This window comes from Chiloscyllium plagiosum, unplaced genomic scaffold (genome assembly GCF_037043375.1).
Source record: "Chiloscyllium plagiosum isolate Xiang-an unplaced genomic scaffold, Cpla_swu_hap1 HiC_scaffold_9, whole genome shotgun sequence".
In the NCBI taxonomy this organism is placed as follows: Eukaryota; Metazoa; Chordata; class Chondrichthyes; order Orectolobiformes; family Hemiscylliidae; genus Chiloscyllium; species Chiloscyllium plagiosum.
The window spans coordinates 25,434,655-25,457,794 of record NW_028270147.1 but is presented as its reverse complement, the minus strand read 5'-3'; the positions used below and the strand labels follow the sequence as shown (position 1 = coordinate 25,457,794).

The window sequence follows — 23,140 nt, the reverse complement described above, 5'->3', positions numbered from 1 at the left end:
ATCTCAAGCCCTAACCTGAATGCACCTCCATTATTTTCAAGAACACATCCCCTTACTTGAGTGGAGACAGGTTCTCCGTACAAATAGAGGAAAAGTCATTAGTTCAAGAGGACCATTGGGCTGCTGTCTCACTAGAGAAAGACGATTAGTGGTGGGTCATCATGCCTCAGGCGAGGGTGAGTTTTGAACAAGTGCTGTTGGTGTTGCTCGGCATCGCAAACCAGCTGCCCAGCCAGTTGAGCTGTATCAAAATAAGGGCATTGTTAAAGTTGCTTGGCTAATCAGAGTCTTTCTAGCTTGGAAGAAGCAGCAGGCTGACATAGGAGGTGAATAAAAAAGAGGGTGCTTCAAAACAGAGATACCCTTTCTCCAACACAGTAAAGTTATTTGTTAAAAGATAGATTTAGCAGTCTAATGAACTGAGGGGGCTCATTGTGCGTTGTACAATTCCTAATTAGAACAATTTGCACCAGTGCTGGTGTCATTTTTGCTTCTGTGACCCTAAGGAAGGAAATCAAGCCCTTGTATCTAGTTCTAATTTAAGATTTTGATTTGCAATTTGAAAAAAGGTCAGAAGTCACCAGTATTCTTCACTGCAGTCAGAAGAACGCTGAGCACTCACTTGGCAGATTTAGCAGGTTAGCCTCAAGGGCAGTAATCACTTTTGAAAACAGTAAGGTTAGCGATTTGGAGGGTGACTTATACTGCAATGTGGATGATGAAAATTACCCACACACAGAACAGAGCAAAAAGAATGGAGCCCAGCTTTAAAGACAGGGGAAATAATTAATTTGCAGAGCATAGGGAAACTGACAGAATGAGCAAGTGAGTCACATTACTAAAACTGAATAATCTATCTGCAAAATCAAATCTGATTGTTTTGCTAGAGTATTAAACTCAGTTACACTACAGCATAAGAGTGAATTGGCAATAACAATGATACTCAGTGTATTTTTTGGTATTGGTACTAAGCAACTAATGACAGGTGCCAATTGTAGATCACTAATAGAACTGTTGCCTCAAAATGGTAAAGTTCCATGTCCATAGAATTATTGAATGAGCAAATGATGATGGCATAGAAGAGTCCATTCACTCTATTGTGTGAGTGGATGGAGACAGGTTCAAACTCTGTTCAAGGGAGTAGTAGAGAGCTCTGAAACAAAAACAAAAAAATGCTGTAGAAACTCAGCAGGAAAGGCAGCATCTGTAGACCGAGAAAAACAGAGTTAACATTTTCAGTTCAATGACCCTTCTTCAGAATAGAACTCTACACCAACTTACTCCAATAGGTGATTGGAGATTGATGGATTGGACATCCATGGTAAAAAGGAAATGGTTAGGGCAAGAAAATTGGACAATGTTAAGTAACACATAGGGTATTGGATGATTCACAGATGTATGTTGGTAGACGTTGGGTAAGGGGAAAAAAATATGGAGATGAGAGCCGAAGAAATTAGTTCAGTGGGGCAGGAAGATACTGAGACAGCAAATTGACCAGGGAACTCTTGTTCATGGATTTTGCAAAGGAAGTAGACGTGGACTGTTTGGAGATGGGGGTCAATGAGGTTGAAACAATTAGTTATATGTTAAAACAATATTGACTCTTTGACTCTCTTAAGATGAGAGTGAATAAGTGGCAGGTGAAGAATAAGTGGTGTTGGAAAGATCGGAGGAAAAACTTTTTCACCCAGAGGGTAGTAGATATATGCTACCTGACAAGATGGTGGAAGCAAGTACCCTTGCAACACTTAAGAAGCATCTGGATGAATACTTAGAATGCCAGAGCATAGTAGGCCTGGGACCAAGTGCAGTTAAATAGAATTAGTGTAGTTTGGTGTTTGTTGATTGGCATAGACACGGTGGATGAAGGTCCTGTTCCTATCCTGTGTGAATGTATAACACCCTGAAAAGGAAGGTTGCAATTTATTTGTTGATTAAAAATGTTTTTTCTCTCATATTATTTTGTAAATGCCGCTGTAACAGATATATCATCGAATTTCTTGTTTTAGATTATTATTGCCAGCCTCATGTGCACTTACAACAAGAATGATTGGACAGAACTTTCAAAAATGGCGGAGGTAGGTCTTCGGGTTTCTATCGCACTATTTACTGTTCCATTGGAGAATCACCTTTAACATTTTACTAAGCTTCATGTTGTATGTTTTGGGATAAAATGTATAAATTATGCAAATGTTGTGATATTTCAGTTTTAATTTATACTGATCTGCCAAATTAAGATGAAATTTAAGTGAAATAACTGTCAGTTAATGATGGGTGGAAAAGACTGTCACAAAATACAGGCAGGATGGGCATTACAAATTCCAGTCATGTAAAAATACGATTAATCTGCTTCTTGAAACCCATACTGTCCAGGTGCACTTCTTTGTTATATTTAACTGAGTGGCTTGCTCAGCCACTTCAGAGGCTAAAAGAATTATTAGTGTTTACAAAGAACTGTACTCATGTATTGGCCAAGTAAGGCCAGTAGGTTTCATTCTTCTGAAGAAAACTAAAAAAAACTAGTTAGTTTTGCAACTATTCAACAGTTTTAAATTATGCCAGTTTTTATTCCCAATATTTTAAATTTGAATTTAATTTCTCCAATTTTCTGACAGATTATAGACCTGCAATTTGTAAAGATTGCAATTTTGAGAATATGCCATATTTTAAACAGAAACATCTAATCTAATGTAATGTGATGCAACCAAATTTGGCAATGATTGTTGCGATATTGTCATCTATTCCAGCTAGGAACTGGAACTATATTTTTCACATGAAGGTTTATGCGTATAATCAGAATGCCATACCACTCAAAACTGCATTATGCTGCCAAATGTACAAAGTATCAAACTACCAACCACATGGAAAGCTGCAGGAAATACAGTCGATGAACCTCCAGCACACGAGACGAAAAGTGTATGATGAAAACTAACATCTAGGAACTACAAGACATAACAAATGGTTAAGTTGTTGTGTTCCAATATACTTCAAATGAAATAGATGAGCATTTAAAATGCTATGGCATTATAGACTATGGACCAAGTGCTGGTAAATGGGATTAGTGTGGTTGGTGTTTGTTGGTCAGCGTACTCTGGTCCTAAGGGTCTGCTTCTATGTTGTATGACTCCGTGACTCGATAACTCAATAAAACATAGACTAGAGGACGTACCAAGATAAATGACTAGATTGGGAAAGACTAAGGGGTTCTCTGAGGACAAGGTCTAAAAAGGTAGTGATGTTATTTTGCAAATATTTTGTGGTAAATTGAAGGCCAAAGATTAGGCAGGATTTTGAAAGCTTCATTGTACAGGACGTGATGTAGCACATATTTTAGTGGGGGTACTGAAACAATTGAGGTTGAAATGAGAATGCAAGTGATGAGATGTGACGAAATAACCTGTGATTGTCTTATCTGTGATTGGGAATAGTGGGGTTGGTGAGATGACATGATTAGAATCCCTACAGTGTGGAAACAGGTCCTTCGGCCCAACAAGTGTTTAAGGCCTGTAGCTATGGGCAGGAGAGGTTAAGCCGAGGAAGAGATTAAGGAATGGTAGCCAATAGTTTTCCTTTTTAATTGAGGTGAAATTAAAATGAATGAATTTCGTTGCTGTCCTGTGATGTACATCTGATCACAATTGTGGGAAATAGTAAGCGATTGTTCCCCATGTTGTGTTTCTTGTCACTGATATACAAATCCTAAGATTAGCGCGTAAAGCATTTAAAATGTGGCCCTGCTCAACCTTGAATCTGCTCACTTCTGGTATTAAAAAGACAGGTTCAAGAATGTAGAATATCAGCTTTATCTAACTCATGTTACAGCTATTAACTGCAAATTCCTTTAATAATGATTCTTTAAATTGCTGGCCATTTTTCTGTGAACCTTGCAGACTATAGTACAAAGTCGCAGCTTTAAGAGGGCTTACTAATGGAAAATTAAATTAAACATTATTAGTAATTGGTTTTGTGATCTTGAGCTCGCCATCCATTTTAAACTGGCCCAATTGACCATGAAATCCATCTCAAAATTCTGGCTTAACATGAGCCTTACTGTCTAAACGCTGACTATGATGAATGACTTTATCATGCTGTTTGTTACTTTGCTTTCTGTGAGATGTGATTTTCCACATCTCTAATGCATATCGGTTTGAGGAAATAAATTGTAAATCTACACCCAAATGTATATATACAGGTATATGGAGATATAATATTTGTGCAATTCTATGTTTGGATGTGTTCCAAATTATTTCAATTCAGGCATTTCTGACAGTTTAGACACAAAAACCTAGAAATTCTTGCATTGAACCCATTGACCCTGATGAGGAATGACAAAGTATCCAATATAGGAGAAAGTGAGGACTGCAGATGCTGGAGATCAGAGCTGAAGAAGGGCTTATGCCCAAAACGTCGATTCTCCTGTGCCATTGATGCTGCCTGGCCTGTTGCGCTTTCCAGCAACACATTTTTAAGCTAAAGTATCCAATATGGCAAGTTGCATGAGCCATGTTCACTCTGAACTAAAGTATGTCACTCACTGTGTTGGTTTGGGCTTAGCTTTCCAGACAGCAAGCAAACATAGTACCTTAAGGGCACATGGTCACTAATAATCAGCTCACTGATGCTTGAGGTTGAAGTTAAGCTGAATGAAAACATCAGGACTTTATGAGAGACCCAACCCAAATGGTATCCAAGTTTGATTGGCCCACACAATCTTCCCAAGTTTGATTGGCCCACACAATCTTGACTCAGTGACTTGGGAAGTCCCAACCAATTAGGTGAAACATCAATCAGATGTGAAGAAAATAATTATCTTCACATGGTCTCCAGTGGCTTTGGTTAGTGGTGTTTCAATGATGATGTTCGCATGACTTCAGTTTGATTAGATGCAGTTAGGCAAGTAACACCCTCATATTGGTTTCTGAACTAACTGTCACAAATCCAGTCTATCAGCTATTTCTTTCCCATATTGGGATTCTGGTTACAGTGCAGCTGCACTGCTGTGATATCGCTTGCATATCAAAATTGCTGCAGCAAACAGCATCAGAAAGAAATTGCAAAGATAATGCAGTGGTTTCCTGCCAACATTTCCTAATCCTTTACAAACTCATTGGCCTCTGCTTGACTGTATCCCACAGTAGCTGAAAATGTGTTGCTGGAAAAGCGCAGCAGGTCAGGCAGCATCCAGGGAACAGGAGAATCAATGTTTCGGGCATAAGCCCGAAGAAGGGCTTATGCCCGAAACGTTGATTCTCCTGTTCCCTGGATGCTGCCTGACCTGCTGCGCTTTTCCAGCAACACATTTTCAGCTACTGTGGGATACAGTCAAGCAGAGGCCAATGAGTTTGTAAAGGATTAGGAAATGTTGGCAGGAAACCACTGCATTATCTTTGCAATTTCTTTCTGATGCTGTTTGCTGCAGCAATTTTGATATGCAAGCGATATCACAGCAGTGCAGCTGCACTGTAACCAGAATCCCAATATGGGAAAGAAATAGCTGATAGACTGGATTTGTGACATGCCCGAAACGTTGATTCTCCAGTTCCCTGGATGCTGCCTGACCTGCTGCGCTTTTCCAGCAACACATTTTCAGCTCTGATCTCCAGCATCTGCAGACCTCACTTTCTCCTGTATCCCACAGTAGCAAGGTTAACATCAGAGATATTTTGAGAGCAACAACAGAAAGACATATCAAATATTAGTACATCCTTTTTTCTCTGTGGCAGCATTTAAAGTAAATTAAATCATTGGTCTTTAAAAATTCTACTGCATGTCCAAGTGATTATTGTCATTTTAAGATTATTCTATTTGTAATCATATTTGGTATAACTCAACAATATATTTCCTTAACTGATTCACAATTGATTTTTAAAATTCATACCATTACAGATAAAGGATTTTCTAAGAAAGATGACAATCCAGTTAGATGCCAATGAATTACATGCTTTTTGACTGAATGCTGCTTAGAGGGAAAAGAATGAGTAGTCCAAGTTACAAAATCCTGAAATAGAATATAAAGTTTACACTTTATTCAACCTTCCCATCAAATCCTGGAGTATGAGACCAGCTGCCACATCTTTCAGTCTATTGGAAAGATCTAATTACTTCCAAGATCTGTTGGTGTAAGTCGGTCTGTTCAGGAAATCAATTTACATTTATAGTCTTGCAGCACTCTCAAGTTCTTCATCATTTGTAGGATGCTGGTGCCGATGCCTTGGAATTAAACCTGTCTTGCCCACATGGCATGGGAGAAAGAGGAATGGGCCTCGCCTGTGGACAGGTATATCAACTTTAATCAAATTTGCATTCTGTCAAAACACTGCTATTTTGTTCTACTTTCACCATAATTTCATTGTGAGCTCTCAGGTGTGATCCAAATCCTGTCAGGCCCTGGGATACATTATTGCAAGTCTTGTGTCCCGCTTCCTGGATTGACCTGTCTGGGAAATGAGTTGTCACCTGTCCCGTTGATATATAAGAGTTTATTGCCGTTTATTGATCTTTAAAAATACAATTCAGTGTGGACCCTTTGCTAGAGAGAAGAGACCCTTCGCACCATCTCCTAACCCCAGCATGTTGTATATGGCTGGTATGCAGAATGGTACAGATGCCTGCTGTTGTTTTTAAAAAATGAATTGCTCCTCAACGACATGAGTCTCGGAGGTCACTGACTCAGATAAGTAGCCCTAGCCTGTTGGTTAGGCTCATTCTGACATCTTTTAGATTCACTAATTTTAAATAAACAGTCTATTTATTCGAAGTAAGGCCAGAAATAGCATATCTTTGCTTCATTGTTTTAGTAATTTTGTGGTTGGTTGATGCCACTAAACAAAATAGACATGAACATCTTCGATGCATTTGCAGTTTTCAGCAAAATATTTCCAAAAATGCTTGAGAAGAGAATGAGTTAAGATTGAAAAATGTTTAATATTTAGTTTTGTCATGTGCTTCACATACAACTATTTTTATTCCTTTTTGTAAACCTAAGAGCAATTTTCATCACTAAAACTGGATAGCAAATATTTTGCCCTGTTTGATGAACCTTTGAGCTTAATTTGAATGTATTTCGATAAATGGTAACAGCAGCAATCCATTTCTTGTATTATCTGAAGGTGGAAGCTGTCAGTGACCTCCCCTAATCACATCTAATGCCATCACCTTTTTGCCCGATAATCCCATTGTATATTTATCAGCTTCCTTCAGCTCTATTCTGAGTTCTCTTACAGTGTAATGTTGAATCTTGGCATTTCAACTTCTTCCCTGCTCTTCAAATGTCACTGGAAAACTGACAAATAGCTACCTTTAAAGGTTTAAATCTTAGTCTTTCAGTGGTTTTGGCCTCACGATTTCTGCTTGAAGTAAGGTCTCATACCACCATTGCAAAAGAGACTTGCTAGTTGATTTTGTCTGCAAGAGGTGCTCATGCTGCTAATGTGCAACAGCCTGACAATAGGAGTATTCCATTTTGGTCTGAACTGACCTCTGTAATGTAGGATTGAGAGGGTGGGTGTGCCCCCTGGGGTAGCAAAGTGATACTAAGTCCACATTACATCAGATGCCTTGGTCAGACCCTTGATGTAAGAGAGTGGGCTGGCAGGAATTGGTTCCTGGAATTGGCATCTACCAAGTTTTCCTTCTCTTTTCCAAGTCTCATAAAATTAAAACTTACTTTCTGTGCTCTTCCTTGGTTGAAGCACCAGCTAAAATTGGGGATGGGAATGAGCAGTATATTCGCCTCCCTCTCTGAGCAGGGAAACAGGAGCTCTTCAGATGTCCTCAGGACCTGATTTCTGTACAACAGGTACTACCACCTGACTGAGCTGAGGATGACAGGAACAGCCACATTATCAGCAAGAAATGGGCAATACATCATTCAGCACCAGGTGGAAGACTTGAATATGGACCCCCAGATTCACTTCCTCATGCCAAATATTTCTTTTTCCCTGAAGTCTCCACCACGCCCAAGACTTTTCAAGAACATAAAGGCTACAGATATGTTAAACGATCCTTCTTTCAACCCTTGTCAGCAACTTCTGCCTCTGGGATCAATAGTATGGTTTCTCACTGTCAGCATAATTGAGAGGCTCCACACTCCTATAAAAGATTGAGCTGACTTTACTCAATATCACAAGATCAGCTGATTTGCAGATTTGTCTGACAGTTTGTACATTTATTAATGATGACTGGGGGCAGCTACTGACCATCTGAAGTACACACTGATTGTTCAATGTAGGAAGGCAGTATTGAAAGGCCTAGAGTGACTCAGGAACAATTGTTGGTGGGGTTTGCAAGAGGGGATTAAAAAAAAACAAACCATCTATTTCATTACCTCCTCCCGACGTATTGCTGATTGCCATTGACTTTGTTCTGGCCAGTGATGTAGCACCTTATTCACATTGCAGGCATTTCCCATCATATTAAGGGGAATGAGTGGCCAATTGCAGTCAACTTAAGCAGCCATTGTCAGGCTATCAGTGGTCCTAATGCTAACTGATGAGTGGAGCAACTGGACAGACACTTGGCAGATGAAACCCAATGTAGAAAAATGCGAGGTAATGCATTTTGGTAGAAGTAAAATGGAGAGTCAATTCAGGCTCAATGGTACCTTGAGGGGAGTACAGGAGCAAAGGGACCTCTGGGTTTAAATGCATGATTCTCTGAAGGTGGCTAGGTAAGTTGAAACCGTTGTTAAGAGGGCTTATGGATTCTTTGGGCTTATAAATACAGGCATAGAGTATAAAAGCAAGAAGTGATACTACACTTCCATAAGTCATTGGTCAGACCACATTTGGAGTATTGTGTTCAGTTCTCAGCACATTATTTAAGAAAGGGCATTAAGTCCCTTGGGAGAGTGCAAAGGAGGTTTACTAGAATGATACCTAGAATGAGAGATTTTAGATACAAGAAAAGATTTTGAACAATTTTGACAGTGTAAAGAAGGATATTCTGTTTCCACTAGTTAATATATCAATAACTAGGGAGTTACAATTTCAAGATCACTGGCAAGAGAGCTGGAAGTGAGATGAGGAGAAACCTCTTTACTCAGAGAGTTGTTAGGATTTGGAATGTGCTGATTGGGAGAGAAGATGGAGATAGATTCCAGAGGAGGATGCAAAAGGGAGCTGGATATATGTTTGAAAGTGGTGAAGTTAGAGGGCTATGGAGGTAGGGCTGGAGACTGAGAATAGTTAGGGAGCTCTTTCAGAAAGCATAAGGGCACAGTGGGTCAAATGGTCTCCATCTGCATTATAAAATGCTATGATTACGATTCCATAACTTGGATGAGCATGAAGAGCTCCCAGTTCAGAGATACAGAGATAATTATCTGTGTTCTGCAGCAAATTCTTTACAGAGTCAGAGTGATGTTTTTCTGCAAGTGGCAACAATCTCAGACCTCTTTATGGACAACAGCTAATTCATTCACAATTAGAGAAGCATATTGGAAGTATTCATCACTGCCAGGATGTCCTGGGATTCCTGGCATTGGCACCATCTTTGACCCTCAGCCTTGCACCTACACAACTGTTGGCCAGCTGGAGTTGCATGTAGTAGCACAAACCAATGTGTCTCACAGCACATAGACAATATGTTAACACCTCTCTGCACATAAAGCTGCATGTCCCTACCCCAGTCACTATTTAAGCACCAAGACACCGCAGCTTATCCATCTTTAATCACATTCTATCTCACAACCCTGTGTAAGTCACTGATATTCTTTCCCCAATTCCCACTGTAGCCCAGTATCTTATCATTGTACGATGTGAGACCATCACATACAGAGAAGCCTTCAGTTACTGCGAAACATCGACTTTTCTCCACCAACACCAAAAGTAAACAATAGTCACCAAAATAAGAAGCTATGTAAAAGTAAAACCTACTGTGAATGCTGGAAATCTGAAACATGAGGCATGGTTGAAGCACATGCAGTACGTTTGATGCATTGGTTGCTGGCACATACTGTCGGTGTGAGATTGATGGAGCACAGTGTCCGACAGTAACGTATCCGCACCCATTACCCTGATGGCTGGTGACAAACACGAGAAACTGCCCAGTCTTGTGTCTGTGCTAAACAGCAGGCAAGGCAGAAATACTGCGAGCCTTTAAAAGGTAGCTGAGGGGGCAAAATGCAAAAATGGCGAGGAGTGTTCTGGATGCTGCGGCATTCAAGTATTCACAAAGTGAGTGAATGCTAACAGAGCAGGTGAGGAGCTCTGTGCTGTAGACTGGTCCTATTGTGAGCTGGGTGCCTGACCCTCATGTACAGTGTCCTGGCAGCAGCATTGCCATAAGCGGTCCCAGTGCGATCCACTATGCAGCATGGAGATATGCCCTGATGATGTGGAGAGGCTGGTACCTGTCCAATGCCAGCCTCTATGGATATGGGGTGTGTGTCAGCACTGCCAATGGAGTGTGACCTGAGACATTGGTGCCTAGTGTACAAGATGGAAGTCCAGAGATACAAGTAGAGAGCTGGAGTTTCCAGTATAGTGATTGTAATGAGGTCTGCCAGGCAGATCATATAGAATATGAGTTCTGCCAGGCAGATCATATAGAATATGAGTTCCCTGATTAGGGCAGTTAATCTGCTCCACCAGGGAGCCCTGGCTGACAGCTAAAAACAGGGGAGTCAGATATCCTGTTCAGTCTGAGAGCTGGCTCTAAGGGAACTGAATCAGTGTCAGGGACTTTCCACTTGGAATTAGAGGGTGATTTGGTGATGGGATACCAGCCTCTGTGGAGTTATTTCACCAGGTACCCGATCTGATTTTGACATGGGAAGTTCTCAGCACCTCGTTTTGATTCCGCAGGTGGGAGATTGGTAGAGTGCATATTAATTGGGCAATATTAAGTAATAGTAAGGGTGATAACAAGCGATAAGCTCCATTAATAGCCCTCTCACCGCTCTCCAGCAAGAATCTCATCTCAGCATTCGGGACTCAAAGTAAATATCACACACACTACACCATTTGGTTTTTAACAGCTCCCTTTAAACAGTCCTGAAGAAGGGTTACACCCAAAACATTGACTTCTCCAACTCCTGATACTGCCTGGCCTGCTGTGTTCTTCCAGCCTCCTGCCTGTCTACTGTGGATACCAGCATCTCCAGTTTTATTTTTGTCTCTAACCCTAACAACAAAGGCCTCATTTGGCTGAGAACCAACTTCCAAGATGCTGTACTAACTCAGCAGAGGCTCCCCCTTGCATGACACCAGCCAAATGAGTGAACTTCTCCATGGAATTCTTAGGGTTAATTAATATAAATATTAATTAATATTGGCTGTCCAATTGTAATACAGCACCACACTGGCGAATTTGACTTGTCCGTGGTACATTGGTCTGAAACAGGAGTACTTTAGAGATTTCTGTTGTATTTGTGGAATGATTTATGATAGATTTGCCAGAATAGCAACAAATAAAAGCACTTTAAAAAATAAGCGGTTCCTTGTATGAAGCATTTTTGAGATGTTCCAACATGAAAGGCCTGCTCTCAGTGCAAATATTATTAGGATGTATAAATATGGTAAAATGCTTGATGCCTCTTGACAGTTGATAATTACTGCCATAATTAATGACAAACTAGATCAGCTCATTTAAGAAGAAGCTACTAGATGTTTTAGTTATTTTGAAAATTGTAGGGAGAATTATCTTTGAGTTTAAGTTCTGTCAAACAGCTAATTTGCTAATAAACTGGCATTTGGAAGAAATATTCAGTACCAGCTGTTTGGTTCATTATAATTTCACCCAGCTTACCCTCTGAGTAATTCAGTTTTAACCATTATGTGTAAAGTTCAAACTTCATATGGATTTATATAAACTACATTTTAATGTATGTATAGATAGGTTTTTCCTCTAAAATATATACCTTTAGAATGTTGGGAGTGTAGCAAACAGGATTTAGCATTTAACTGAAGTTTTTCTTAAAAAAAAGTAATTTGAAATGTATAAAAATATTAGGAACATCTAGTGCCATCAATCATTGTAAATGCTGGCTTATATAATTAATATATTACTTTTATAATATTAGAATATATTATCACAAGAACTATCAGAATTTTTAAAAAGATTACTTTAGAAATGGCTGCCAAAATATTTTGAACACATCTGTTTAATTTGAATGAATGTAAATATTTAAAGCATAGTGTTTTGTTCATTCCAGTAAAGACATTTATTTCATGTGTATACAAAACAAACTGTATTATGCCTCTACTTAGAACTGATTTTTAAAAATAAAGTTTGCAGAATGTTAGTTATAATTAATGCCTGTACTTCAAAACTTTACCATTCGATAATTCAAAATTCATTTTTTTTTACCCATTAGCCATTAAAGGTAACCTAATGCAGATGATTTAATTGCTAAATCAGCTTGTGAGTTGATCTGTATAGCACATTGATTGACCTATGTAGATGCTGCTTACTGTATATGTTGGGTATTAATAAAAATGCTTCTTCAAATGTTTTTAAAGCTTTGTAAATTAACGACTGCCCAAATATTGAACTATCCTACATGTATCAAACAAAGTTTATTGAGGACTCCTACATGTGACTAAAATAGCAAGGTCTCATTGTTACATTCGATGCTAATACTTCTGCAAAGGACAGTCTAATTCATTTCTAGTACTGCTGGATAAGCAGTGCTCTAGATGAGAGATGCATCTACATCGTGCATGCATTGATCAGTTTTTGGCATATGGTTTAAGCAACTGATGCATTAAAGCACTGGGCAGATAAACCTGTTTCATTTTACATTCTGCTGCTGCATGTTGGCAAATTGAAGTTGCGCCAGTTTGTATTGAAGTGAGCTCCAAGATCAGGGGAGGAAGGGGATTTTGTTCAGGATGAAGAAAGTAATTCTCCATCATAAAAAGAACAATGTTACATTTTATGATTCAAACACAATTGGAATTAAAATCCTTACTATTAGATTTTTGGTCAAATCCAGGAAGCTGAGCATGACATTAAAAGACTACAGTCGAGAGTATGGTGTTGGAAAAACACAGCTGGTCAGGCAGCACCTGAGGAGCAGGAGAGTCGACATTTCGGGCATAAGCCCTTCATCAGGAATGACCATCAGCAACGTTGTTCCCTCGAAACCCACAAATGTAAAAGTACACGCAGTCCAAACAAGCAAATTGCCTGCTGGATAGAGGGCTTGTCCAAGCTAACTTCTCATGTCATGAATATGTCTCTCCCTGAGCTTGATGATCTTCTAGAGCTCTCTATCATGTGTGAGCTTGATGGAGAAGACTGACTTCTTTTGACTTGAAAAGGTTATTGTTTCTCTAACAGTACTGAAAGGACGAATAAAAGGCACAAACAGCAAAACATTCTACAAGGACAAAGTCAGTTGAGGCAATTGCAAAGATTACCAAGGCATCTTGCCCTTCTGCATCACTAGAAAGTTTTTGTCAGAGGCATTCTAACAAAGCTCCATCAATCAGCCAACAGGATATATCCAGAGGCACAATGTGACTTCAGAACAGTCAGACTCAGGATTAACATAATCTTCTTCCTATGACATCTTCAAACCAAGAGTAGAGCAAGACAAACACCATCAATTCACATTTTCTAATGTGAACCTCAAAAAAAGCATTTGAATGAGCAGGATGGGCCGCTGCTACATACTAGAGGAAATCAGCTGTCCTCCTCAGACTCACAGTCTCATGTGGTCCTTCCATGATAACTTACGCAGCACCATTCAGTTCACTTGCTTTATCTATGACAGATTTGAGATCAAGAATAGAGTGAACAGTGCTGCATCTAGTTGTCTGCCCTCCTGATCTATAACTTTCCCTGCTGACAAGGCAAATATGTGCATTCATGCACAATAAGTCAAGAAAGTCCTCAAGTTATCAAGACTGGAATGTCAAGCCAAAGATGCAGCTTGTCTTGATTAGAGGACTTCTGATGCTGAAATTCTTCATTCTTTTCCAATGCAAAAAAACAGTTTTAAATTCTGATGGGTCATCTGTCCCAGCAGTGTCAAGAGAATTGTAGTCATGGATCAGATTCAATGTCACACCACTCAAAACAGGCAGCAAATTCTGGTACCTCGGAACTATAGTTATGGACAGCTTGTATTTTGACAAAATGTTCAGTATGTAAGTGGAAATGCAACCACTAATTGATGCTGACGAAAAGAAAGGCATTGGAAAACCACAAACTGACCCACAGGACCAAGATGTTTATTCCATTTAGGAGTGTCCTCAGTGTTTTTCTTTATAGCATTGCAGTCTGGGCAATCTGCAGTGAGAATAAAGCCCAATACCGTGCACTTCCAGTTTATGATACATCCTCAGTGTTACTTGGAAAGACAGAGTCACCAATTAAGCAGTCCTTTCTGGGACAAATGCGCCAAGGATGCAAGTGCAAAGAAGGCCTCACTGGCTTGGGTTGTAAATAGGCTTACCTAACTGAACAATCAGTAAGGGTGGGAATGGACACTGTTGTGTTACTACTCCAACCCGTTTCCGTCCCTTCCCATCATTGTACACAAATTGTAAATGCTCACATATGAATAAATGGCACTAGAGCAAAGATTTAGAGGGTGATTAGTGTACACGGATTTTAATCAAGTTCACTATCCAAGCATTCAAGAGACAGAAAGAAATTGGCAACAGAAGAAAGCAGATGATTTAGTGTTCTTTTTCCCTTGTCAGTAGAACAACGATGAAAGATATTATTATTTTAAAAAGGCTTTAATGTCGAAATAGATATTGCACAATAGCTGATCTGGGCCAATCAGTATTTGCTACAGTAACAAGTAGTACAATTATTGTTGTAAATTCCATTATAAATGGAGGCTGATTCTTTCAGCTTATTCTGTACACAAGAAAAATGTAATTGCATTAGATGATATTATTACGGCTCTGCTGTTTGCTGCTGTGATCTGAGGATCAAATAATGAGATGGTTACAGTGCCTTCAGTGTCACATGCAGTGCAGGCAGATTGGCAGCATTAAACTGTGCCAGTCTCTCTGCACAGCTTTATCAGATTAGTTTCTCATCTAGCTCTGTAACTGACCCATTTGAACAGGATCCAAAGCTGGTGCGAAACATCTGCCGTTGGGTACGACAAGCTGTTAAGATTCCATTCTTTGCCAAGCTGACCCCGAATGTCACAGACATTGTAAACATAGCATCGGCAGCTCAGGAAGGTAAGAGGCTGTAGCAAGGATTGAATGCACAGGCATTCAGAATGCTGCTCGGAGAATAACTGCAGTTTATCCTTTACTCATGCGGGCTTTTCGAGCTATTTTAATACTTCAATATAAAATTTTCCTTTTTTTAAAGTTTCATTGTAATGCAAGTTTCATTTGCCTGTTTGTGTTACTAACTTTGAAATGATTGTCACCTATCCATTAGTTTTTGCATGACAATCCAAGTCAAAATGTATTGATGGACTGGAATTTAATTAAGTGCTGCCTTTTCACACAGGTGGTGCAAATGGTGTTACAGCAACCAATACTGTCTCTGGGTTGATAGGAGTACTTGCAGATGGTACACCAGTGCCTGCTGTTGGTAGAGACAGGCGAACCACATATGGTGGTGTGTCTGGTAAGTATTGCCCTCATCACTGTACAGCATTTCCTCCGAGACTGAAGAGACACTGTAAGGTCCTTGTAGCAGCTTATAGTTTGATCGCTCTACCATTGTTCCAACCATTCTTACCACTGGTCAGCACAGCTAGTACTGATAACATATGGAGAAGCTTGAGTTATGGAATGCCTCTTTCTTTTGTTCATACAACACTGCAGCAAAGTGGGTGGGGAGGGTGCACTGGGAAATTGAGAAGAAAAATGTCATGAAGTCCCTGTTACAGAAATTTGTTTGTCTTCCCTCCTTTCATATTTTTAATGCTAATATTAGAAATACAAAACAAATGCACACCTTGCTTTACTCATATATATTGTAGGCCAAAGAATCATTTGTATGTCATAATTTCTGTTATGAACTATTCTGATGTTTATTTCCAGAAGATATTATCACACGTTCTATTCATATAAATGATTACAGGCTGTGTTCCCTTGCATTATCGAGTAGAGACATGCAGAAATGGTAAACAAACAAATATCTTAGAAGATAGAAAAAATAGAGGTCTTGATGCTGAAACAGAATTGTGAAAATATAGCAGGTCAGTCAACATCTTTGTCAGAGATTTCAAAAATCCCAATGTGTCAGTTATCCATTCTTTCTTCTCCAACTGCATCTTTTATTACAGTTTTCCAATATGTGTATTAATTTTCCATACTCCTCCTCCCCTTACCATTTTCTGCAATGTATCCTTCACATAATCAATTTTGTTCTGTTTGGAGTCCATCACATTTTCCTACCTAACTAAGGCTGTGCAGAAGTTGAACCAAAATGTGTTGATTCCTCTCCTCCTTGGGATGATACTAGAATTCAAGAAACTGAGTCTTCATCGCAAATTATCCCAAAATGTCTATTAGCATCAATAAATGAGCAAAACTGTTAATTTAGTTATTTCAGTAAAGCTTATTCATCCCTCACCTTATTGCTGTAAATGGAGATGGTACATGAGTTAAAAGCTGTGATAGTACAGTGGAAGTTTGTTGTTGCCTGCCCTACACAAATCTTCAATGTTCGAGTTTGCTTGATGACAATACAGCAGACAATGGAAAATGCCAAGTACTAGCTTTGAAGTACTATAGAGCCATGGCTTGACATTTCGACAGAATAGAAGTTTATGAGATGCATTATTTTACACCTGGGAGTTCCTGCTGCATTCCAGGCAGTTTTGCATTTACTGACTGCTTCAGAATGGTTTAAATGATTTAAATCTTTGAACCACATTGTCTCTATCCCTCTTTTAGAATAAATATTGCTCTTAGTCAGCGTATAAAAGAGTCAAATATAAGTACTTTATTTCACTGTCATGGCATGCTTGTTCTGCTTAATGTAGCAGCACGTTTCAGTTAGCTGTTGTAACAGCTGGTCACATTATAGACTTACATGGGGCCAGGGTAGTGCACATCAAATTAATTTTTTATAAAATACTTACTGGAAAGAACGCAGATCTTAGTACTGTCAAGATTTCAGTTTATTTTAAATATTTTCTGAAGGCCAGCCCTTTAAATCTCAGGGGCTGTATCAAGCACTGAGCTGTGAATTTAACCATAGGGTAACTGCTAATGATAAGGAAACATTCCAAGATGAGGCTGCTGTAATACAGTCATTGGATTAGGCTATCAATCACCCTAGTCCTCAGGGAACAGCAAAGGAGACAAAATAGAGAAAAGGAAAATTAGAAAGGGTGGGCATGACTAGAATGCAATTCTTCACTCTCTTTATCTGATAACTATACTAAATTCTGCAGCTTTTAAATTCAAGCCATGTCTAAACACTGCTGGGATTTTAAGAATTGTGTTTCAACTATATTCTGTGTGTAGAATAACAAAGTAAACAACCATAGTTAATAGAAGAGAAGTGAAACAATATTTTAACCTAGCTTTTAAATATATAGTTTTACTTTGGAAGGATTGTTTTAGCTTGTATTTAAACACATTTCCATAAAGATTCTTGACGTACGCCAGGAGCTAAATATTGACAATCATGCTCTGGCAAGCAAAATTGAGCTCACTGAATTAACACAGTTCACGTCCTTGCATTCATGTTACAACCCAAGCATGAAACTATTATCTCACAACATTAAATTGAAACCCATGTGTGATCTTTCCCTTGAGTTTGGTTTGGTGCTAAGGACAAAATGGTTTGGTAACTGACCGTCTGCATGAGGGATTTACCAAGCACCTTAGGCATTGGACATGTGTGAATTATTTTTAAAGACAAAGTTAGTTATATTCTTTTTATTTTTATTCCCAATTGATGCAAAATTGCAGATAATGTTTTGCATAGCAGGTCCCATTTTGTGGAGCAGGAAGAAGTGAAAACAGCTGATTCCTTAAGCATGCTTTGCCTTGGGGATATGATCATTATACCTTTATGAGGTCTTCAGCTTTAGCTATGAAGACCACAATCAATACACTTTTTCAGAAATGAGGTGCAACATATAGAGAGAGTGTACTAAGGAGTATGTGATAGCCAATAATGGAACACTTTTTAACAGACATTTTTATATGTGTGCCTTAGAATATAGTATGAAATTTCATGTTCAACAAATATATATTCAACATTGAAAGGTCATATAGTTAATTGAATTTTATCGATTCCGTGCTTCCTTTGACTATTCATGATTACAATTATATTTAGATTGGGATAAAACACCCTTAAATGCTAATAAATTAGAAATCAGGTTGAGTTAATGACACACGTTTTCTAATCTTGGTCACAAAAGTAACTCATATATTTTCATTTACTTACATTCTTCAATTTGATTCAAAGTCAAAAATAAAGTAATATTCAAGTTAGTATGAAACCTAGGGCAGCATTTTTTCATTATGTTTTAGAAAGGAAACATATTGGTTGGTGACTAACTCACTGACCCAGCATCATGCAAACTCACCATATTGTCAGCCACTCATGTCATTAAGAGCTGGGTGGTGATCTTTAGAAAGTTTCTCGGCAAATCACAAGCTTCAACAAACATCCCTGGTCATCAGAATTAGCTGGCCAATTGAAGACTGGCAGCTTCCAAGTCCTTAAGTCTGCCAGTTGAGGCCTACTCCTCAAGGGATTCACCAGTGAGAAGATAAAACATATAATCTTTTTGCCCAAATGGGGGCATTGGAATCCCCATATAATCTGCCAAGCAGGTCACCCTTGTTTCCCAGTAGGACAACTAGCCACTTTTCTCAATCACCAGGCAGGGAGAAGAATGAGGAAGAGGCTAGTTTGCCTCACTGTGATGGTGCCTGTAGGCCAATCTTCCCAGTCTGCCTTACTGCAAGGCCCTTAAGTGGCCAGCATTCAAAGGCTTTAATTGAAAGTGAGGCACATCAGTAATGTTCCTGCCTCTGGACTAGGAGGCCCAGGTTTGTGGTCTGTCTGCCTCAGAGGTATGTAATAACATCACTGAGCAGGTTGATTAGAAAATAGTTTTAAAAAATAAGTGATCCATGTACCTTTTAGCCATTATCTTAATTAGTGAGATGATGACAAGAAGAGGTTTCTCTCCAGAGCTAACTCACCTCATTAATTTCCCTTTTCATCACTTCGAGGGAGGAAGAATCGTGCTCATAATTCAAAACTCATACCTCCCAAAATCTGATTGTGATAAATTTAAAATGACATTTGTTACCAATTGAAATAGATAAGCTCAAAGTTAAGCAATAATTGCTGATATCTTAAGTATAGTTTGCTTTTGATGAGAATATTTTGTTTTACCACTCACTCGCTTTCCTTTCTCAAGTGAATCCCTTACATTTACACCTGCACTATTCTTCAAGATCGGAAAGCAGGACAATTCCTCACACATCACATCTGTCATGAATACCAACTTTTACTTTTATATTGATTTCCAGATGGCCCATCAGAGACAGGTTCACTTGTTCCCTGTGGGGAATTTCAACATGAACGTCAGTTGAGACTGGCATTCAGACTCTAGTTTTATAATCTGAAGCTTGAGTGACACAGCCATTAGTACCTTGGCACATTTTATTTAATGTTCCTTTTATGACTGAATGAAATGGAAATGCTATTTGCCTTCTAGTTGAGTCAGCGTAACAATGTGCAAATTATGACTTTTATGAAGTCTCTAAAATAAGGTTCACCATTGTTACTTAATGGTGTGCAGAATTGCTTACTTTATCACCTTCATTATGAGCTCCATTCTATCTGCAAAGTCCTCCCTTCCCCTCAAAATGTATTGACTTGTAGTGGGGCATTTTCATTCATACTTTGTATCTCAACAAAGCGACTGTTCTTCATATGTGAGACAGTATGTGTCCAGGGAGCACCACAGACGAACATTGTCTGGTCGTAATAACACATGAACTGAATGGTTATGACGACAAGCAACTCTGCCTGATATTTTCCCCTCTCTTACCCAAGGACACTAGGATGAAGAGTAGAATTTCTTGCGGCAGACTGGCTGAGATTGGTTCGCTTAGTACTGAAGTAAGATTTAACCATAAACTGAACCAGGATGTTCCAACTCTATTTCAGCGTTTTCCTTCGGATTACTAAACTCGGAATTAAATGTGAAATTCTGTAGAATTCCTTGCACAGAATGAAATGTTTCATCCCAAAGGTCCAAACTGAAGTGTTTGCTCCACACAAGCATTCTCCCACCTTACCTCATACTATATTCTTATAACTCACGCTCTTAACATATTCTTCAAATTTCTTTCTTCTTTGTTTACTCTGTAACATCCACCTTAATTACATTAATGCAATCAGCATCGACTAATCCTTACAGTAGTGAGTTACAAGCTCGAACCATCCTCTAGGTAAAACTATTTCTGCTGATTTGTGAATTAGATTTATTAGCCATTTATGATCCCAAATTTTGAACTCTTCTTACATGGAAACGTATTCTCTATGGTTGTTCTACCGAAATCTTTTGTAATCCCAAAGATCTTTATTTGGTCATTCCCCAATTTTCTTTAGATAAGTGTGTTTTCCTCTTTTCAGAATTAGAATTAGAATCCCTACTGTGTGGAAACAGGCCCTTTGGCCCAACAAGTCCACACCGACCTGCTGAAGAGTATCCAACCCAAACCCATTCCCCTACATTTACCCATGACTCATGCACCTAACCTATATATCCCAGAACACTCTGGGCAATCTAGCGCAGCTAATTCACCTCACCTGCACATTTTTCGATTGTGGGAGGAAACTGGAGCACCCGGATGAAACCCACGCAGACGCGGGGACAATGCGCAAACTCCACGTTCTCCCGAGGCTGGAATTTGGTCCAGAGAAAAGATATTATGTCTTTCTTATAGTTATAAACTTCCAGATCTCGTACGTAAACCATTTTCATCTAAAACTTCCTGTGATTTATTTATCCCCTGAGGTTCCTGTCTTCTTGGTGTTGGAAACAATCTGGCATTTAGGGTCAAATACTTTCCTTTTGCATTAATCTGATTTAAAAATAAGCTGGATCACAAGAGGATAAATGTCAATCAAAAGTGTGAAATGCTGTTTCCCCATGTTTAGTGCTGATATGAAGATTGCTAACCTTCAAAATTGGATTAATAAAGATTAGCACAATATGACATTAAGAAGTCTGCAGCTGTACAGTCAAATAGAAACATGAATATTTTCCTCCATGTTAAGCCACTTAAAGAACTGGAGCATGTAAATGAGCCACCAAAACAGATGCAGAAACAAATAGCACAGAAGTTTATTTGTCTCAATGGTTGGGTGTTGGGTCATTTGTGGTTTAATTGCACGGGAGGAGAAGGAGATCAACAAACCAGAAATACAGAACTACATGAAACATATGTCTGACAGCAGATACAACCACAGGATCAGGTCAATTGCAACTAAGTCAGTTCCATAAATAAGACAGAAGAGGCATGAGAAAAGCTAAGCCCTCCAAGGAAACTGCAACTGAGGTGTGCTACTTAGCTTATGAAATCTTGGAAGAAGAGTTAGACATCTGCAATAAACTACTTATGGCAACAAAGGCTCCATAATTAATGTTAAGAGCCCCTCCATATGTCCATATTACTAGGATGTAAAATAAGTGACCTACTCAAAACAATTAATACTTTCTTTCCTAGAAGGATCATAATCTTTACAATGAAGTAAAAAGGTATTCTTTTTCAGGTTACAATCATATTCATTTGCAAGCTTTTTGCATGTCAGTGCATCTGCCTCTTCAGCACTTCTCTTTGCTAGTAATGATTGAATTGGGAGGAGTAAACGATCTTTCTCCAGTCAAACTTCATTTGGCCTATAGTTGGTCATTGTGCCTTCAGGAATCTGATGATTTAATCAACCATCCTAATATAAGTTTGGTATTTTGTTTTATCTTTCTCCTGTGAAGCAGTTTCAAATATGTTATTATGTTAAAGCTGCTATATTAAAGCCAGGTGTTGATTTTGCTATTTTTAGTTTATGCAATTTAATAAAAAGTAACGATTGTGTCATGCACCTAGACAGTTAAGCACTGGAGATAACACTACAAAGACAATACCCATATTTAAATCTGCATAATCACTGGGGGTGCACGTTACTAAAAGCTCATTTAACAACAATGGAATTCTTAGGACTCTAAACAGACACAAAGTTTAAGAAATCATTTCCCCTCAAACATCTGGCATGGCAAGTAGGGGGAACGTCTCTTAAAGCCCCGACAACAGCATTCATCCACAGACTTGGATAGGGTTGACTCACATGTACAATCCTCCCAGTGCGCCACAAGAGGACTCCCAGCATACTGTTGTTTAAATCCTGCAGCCGGCCATTAGACTTATTTATTCACAAAGAGCACTGTTGCCTCACAGCGCCAGAGACCCGGGATCAATTCCCGCCTCAAGCAACTGACTGTCTGGAGTTTGCACATTCTCCCCGTGTCTGCGTGGGTTTCCTCCGGGTGCTCCGGTTTCCTCCCACAGTCCAAAGATGTGCAGGTTAGGTGAATTGACTATGCTAAATTGCCCGTAGTGTTAGGTGAAGGGGTAAATGTAGGGGTATGGGTGGGTTGCGCTTCGGTGGGTCAGTGTGGACTTGTTGGGCTGAAGGGCCTGTTTCCACACTGTATGTAATCTAATCTAATCTAAAGACATCACATAGAAGGAGTGGTGACCAAAGTGTCAAACATCTGAAACAGAGCACATGTACCAACATGTGCCAATTCAAGCAACCAGTGTTCACAGTACATAATAATGGAAATGCATGTCTTGCACTTGACTTAAATATCATGCTGAATATTTATTTATCGTTTGATTGCACTACAACAGGAAGTCAGCATTGGATAGTATTTGCAGAATTAGATATGAAAGTGTGGTTTGGGCACAGTTACTTGGCAATTGTGGTTTTGCTTCTTTAAGAAATGTTGCAGCTGAGGCAATCTTTGGAAGCTTTCTAAAATTAACATAAGGCTCATCGGTCTTTCTCACTGCATTGCTGATATTGCTCTTAATTTCTCAGTCGCTTTTCACCCCCTTACTTTGCCTTTCTGCATCAAGCTACAAGTTAAAACCTCCTTCAAGGGTAGACTTATGGAGCAAGCAGCAATTGACAATTATTCAGGAAATCCTTAGGGTGAGAAATT

The 23,140-nt window shown here is 39.1% G+C and overlaps 1 protein-coding gene and 1 long non-coding RNA gene across 3 annotated transcripts in view; one reads left to right on the top strand and one right to left on the bottom strand.

The window, feature by feature from the left end:
* LOC122554211 (uncharacterized) overlaps positions 1-20,857 on the bottom strand; it is a 63,973-nt gene extending 43,116 nt beyond the window's left edge. The window contains exons 1-3 of one of the 2 annotated variants that reach the window (XR_006312934.2): positions 20,725-20,857; positions 19,104-19,179; positions 17,101-17,213 (exon numbers count right to left, since the gene is read on the bottom strand). This is a non-coding gene — a long non-coding RNA (uncharacterized LOC122554211). Of the gene's footprint in view, positions 1-17,100; positions 17,214-19,103; positions 19,180-20,724 lie in introns of those variants that run through there. The other variant, XR_015758118.1, reaches the window with a different exon arrangement.
* The window catches only part of LOC122554210 (dihydropyrimidine dehydrogenase [NADP(+)]-like), a 739,011-nt gene that overhangs the window by 555,387 nt on the left and 160,484 nt on the right, over positions 1-23,140 (top strand). Inside the window, exons 15-18 of the mRNA XM_043698867.2 lie at positions 2,010-2,078; positions 6,194-6,277; positions 15,032-15,152; positions 15,433-15,552. Coding sequence (XP_043554802.2) covers positions 2,010-2,078; positions 6,194-6,277; positions 15,032-15,152; positions 15,433-15,552 — 394 coding nt within the window. The remainder of the gene's footprint in view (positions 1-2,009; positions 2,079-6,193; positions 6,278-15,031; positions 15,153-15,432; positions 15,553-23,140) is intronic.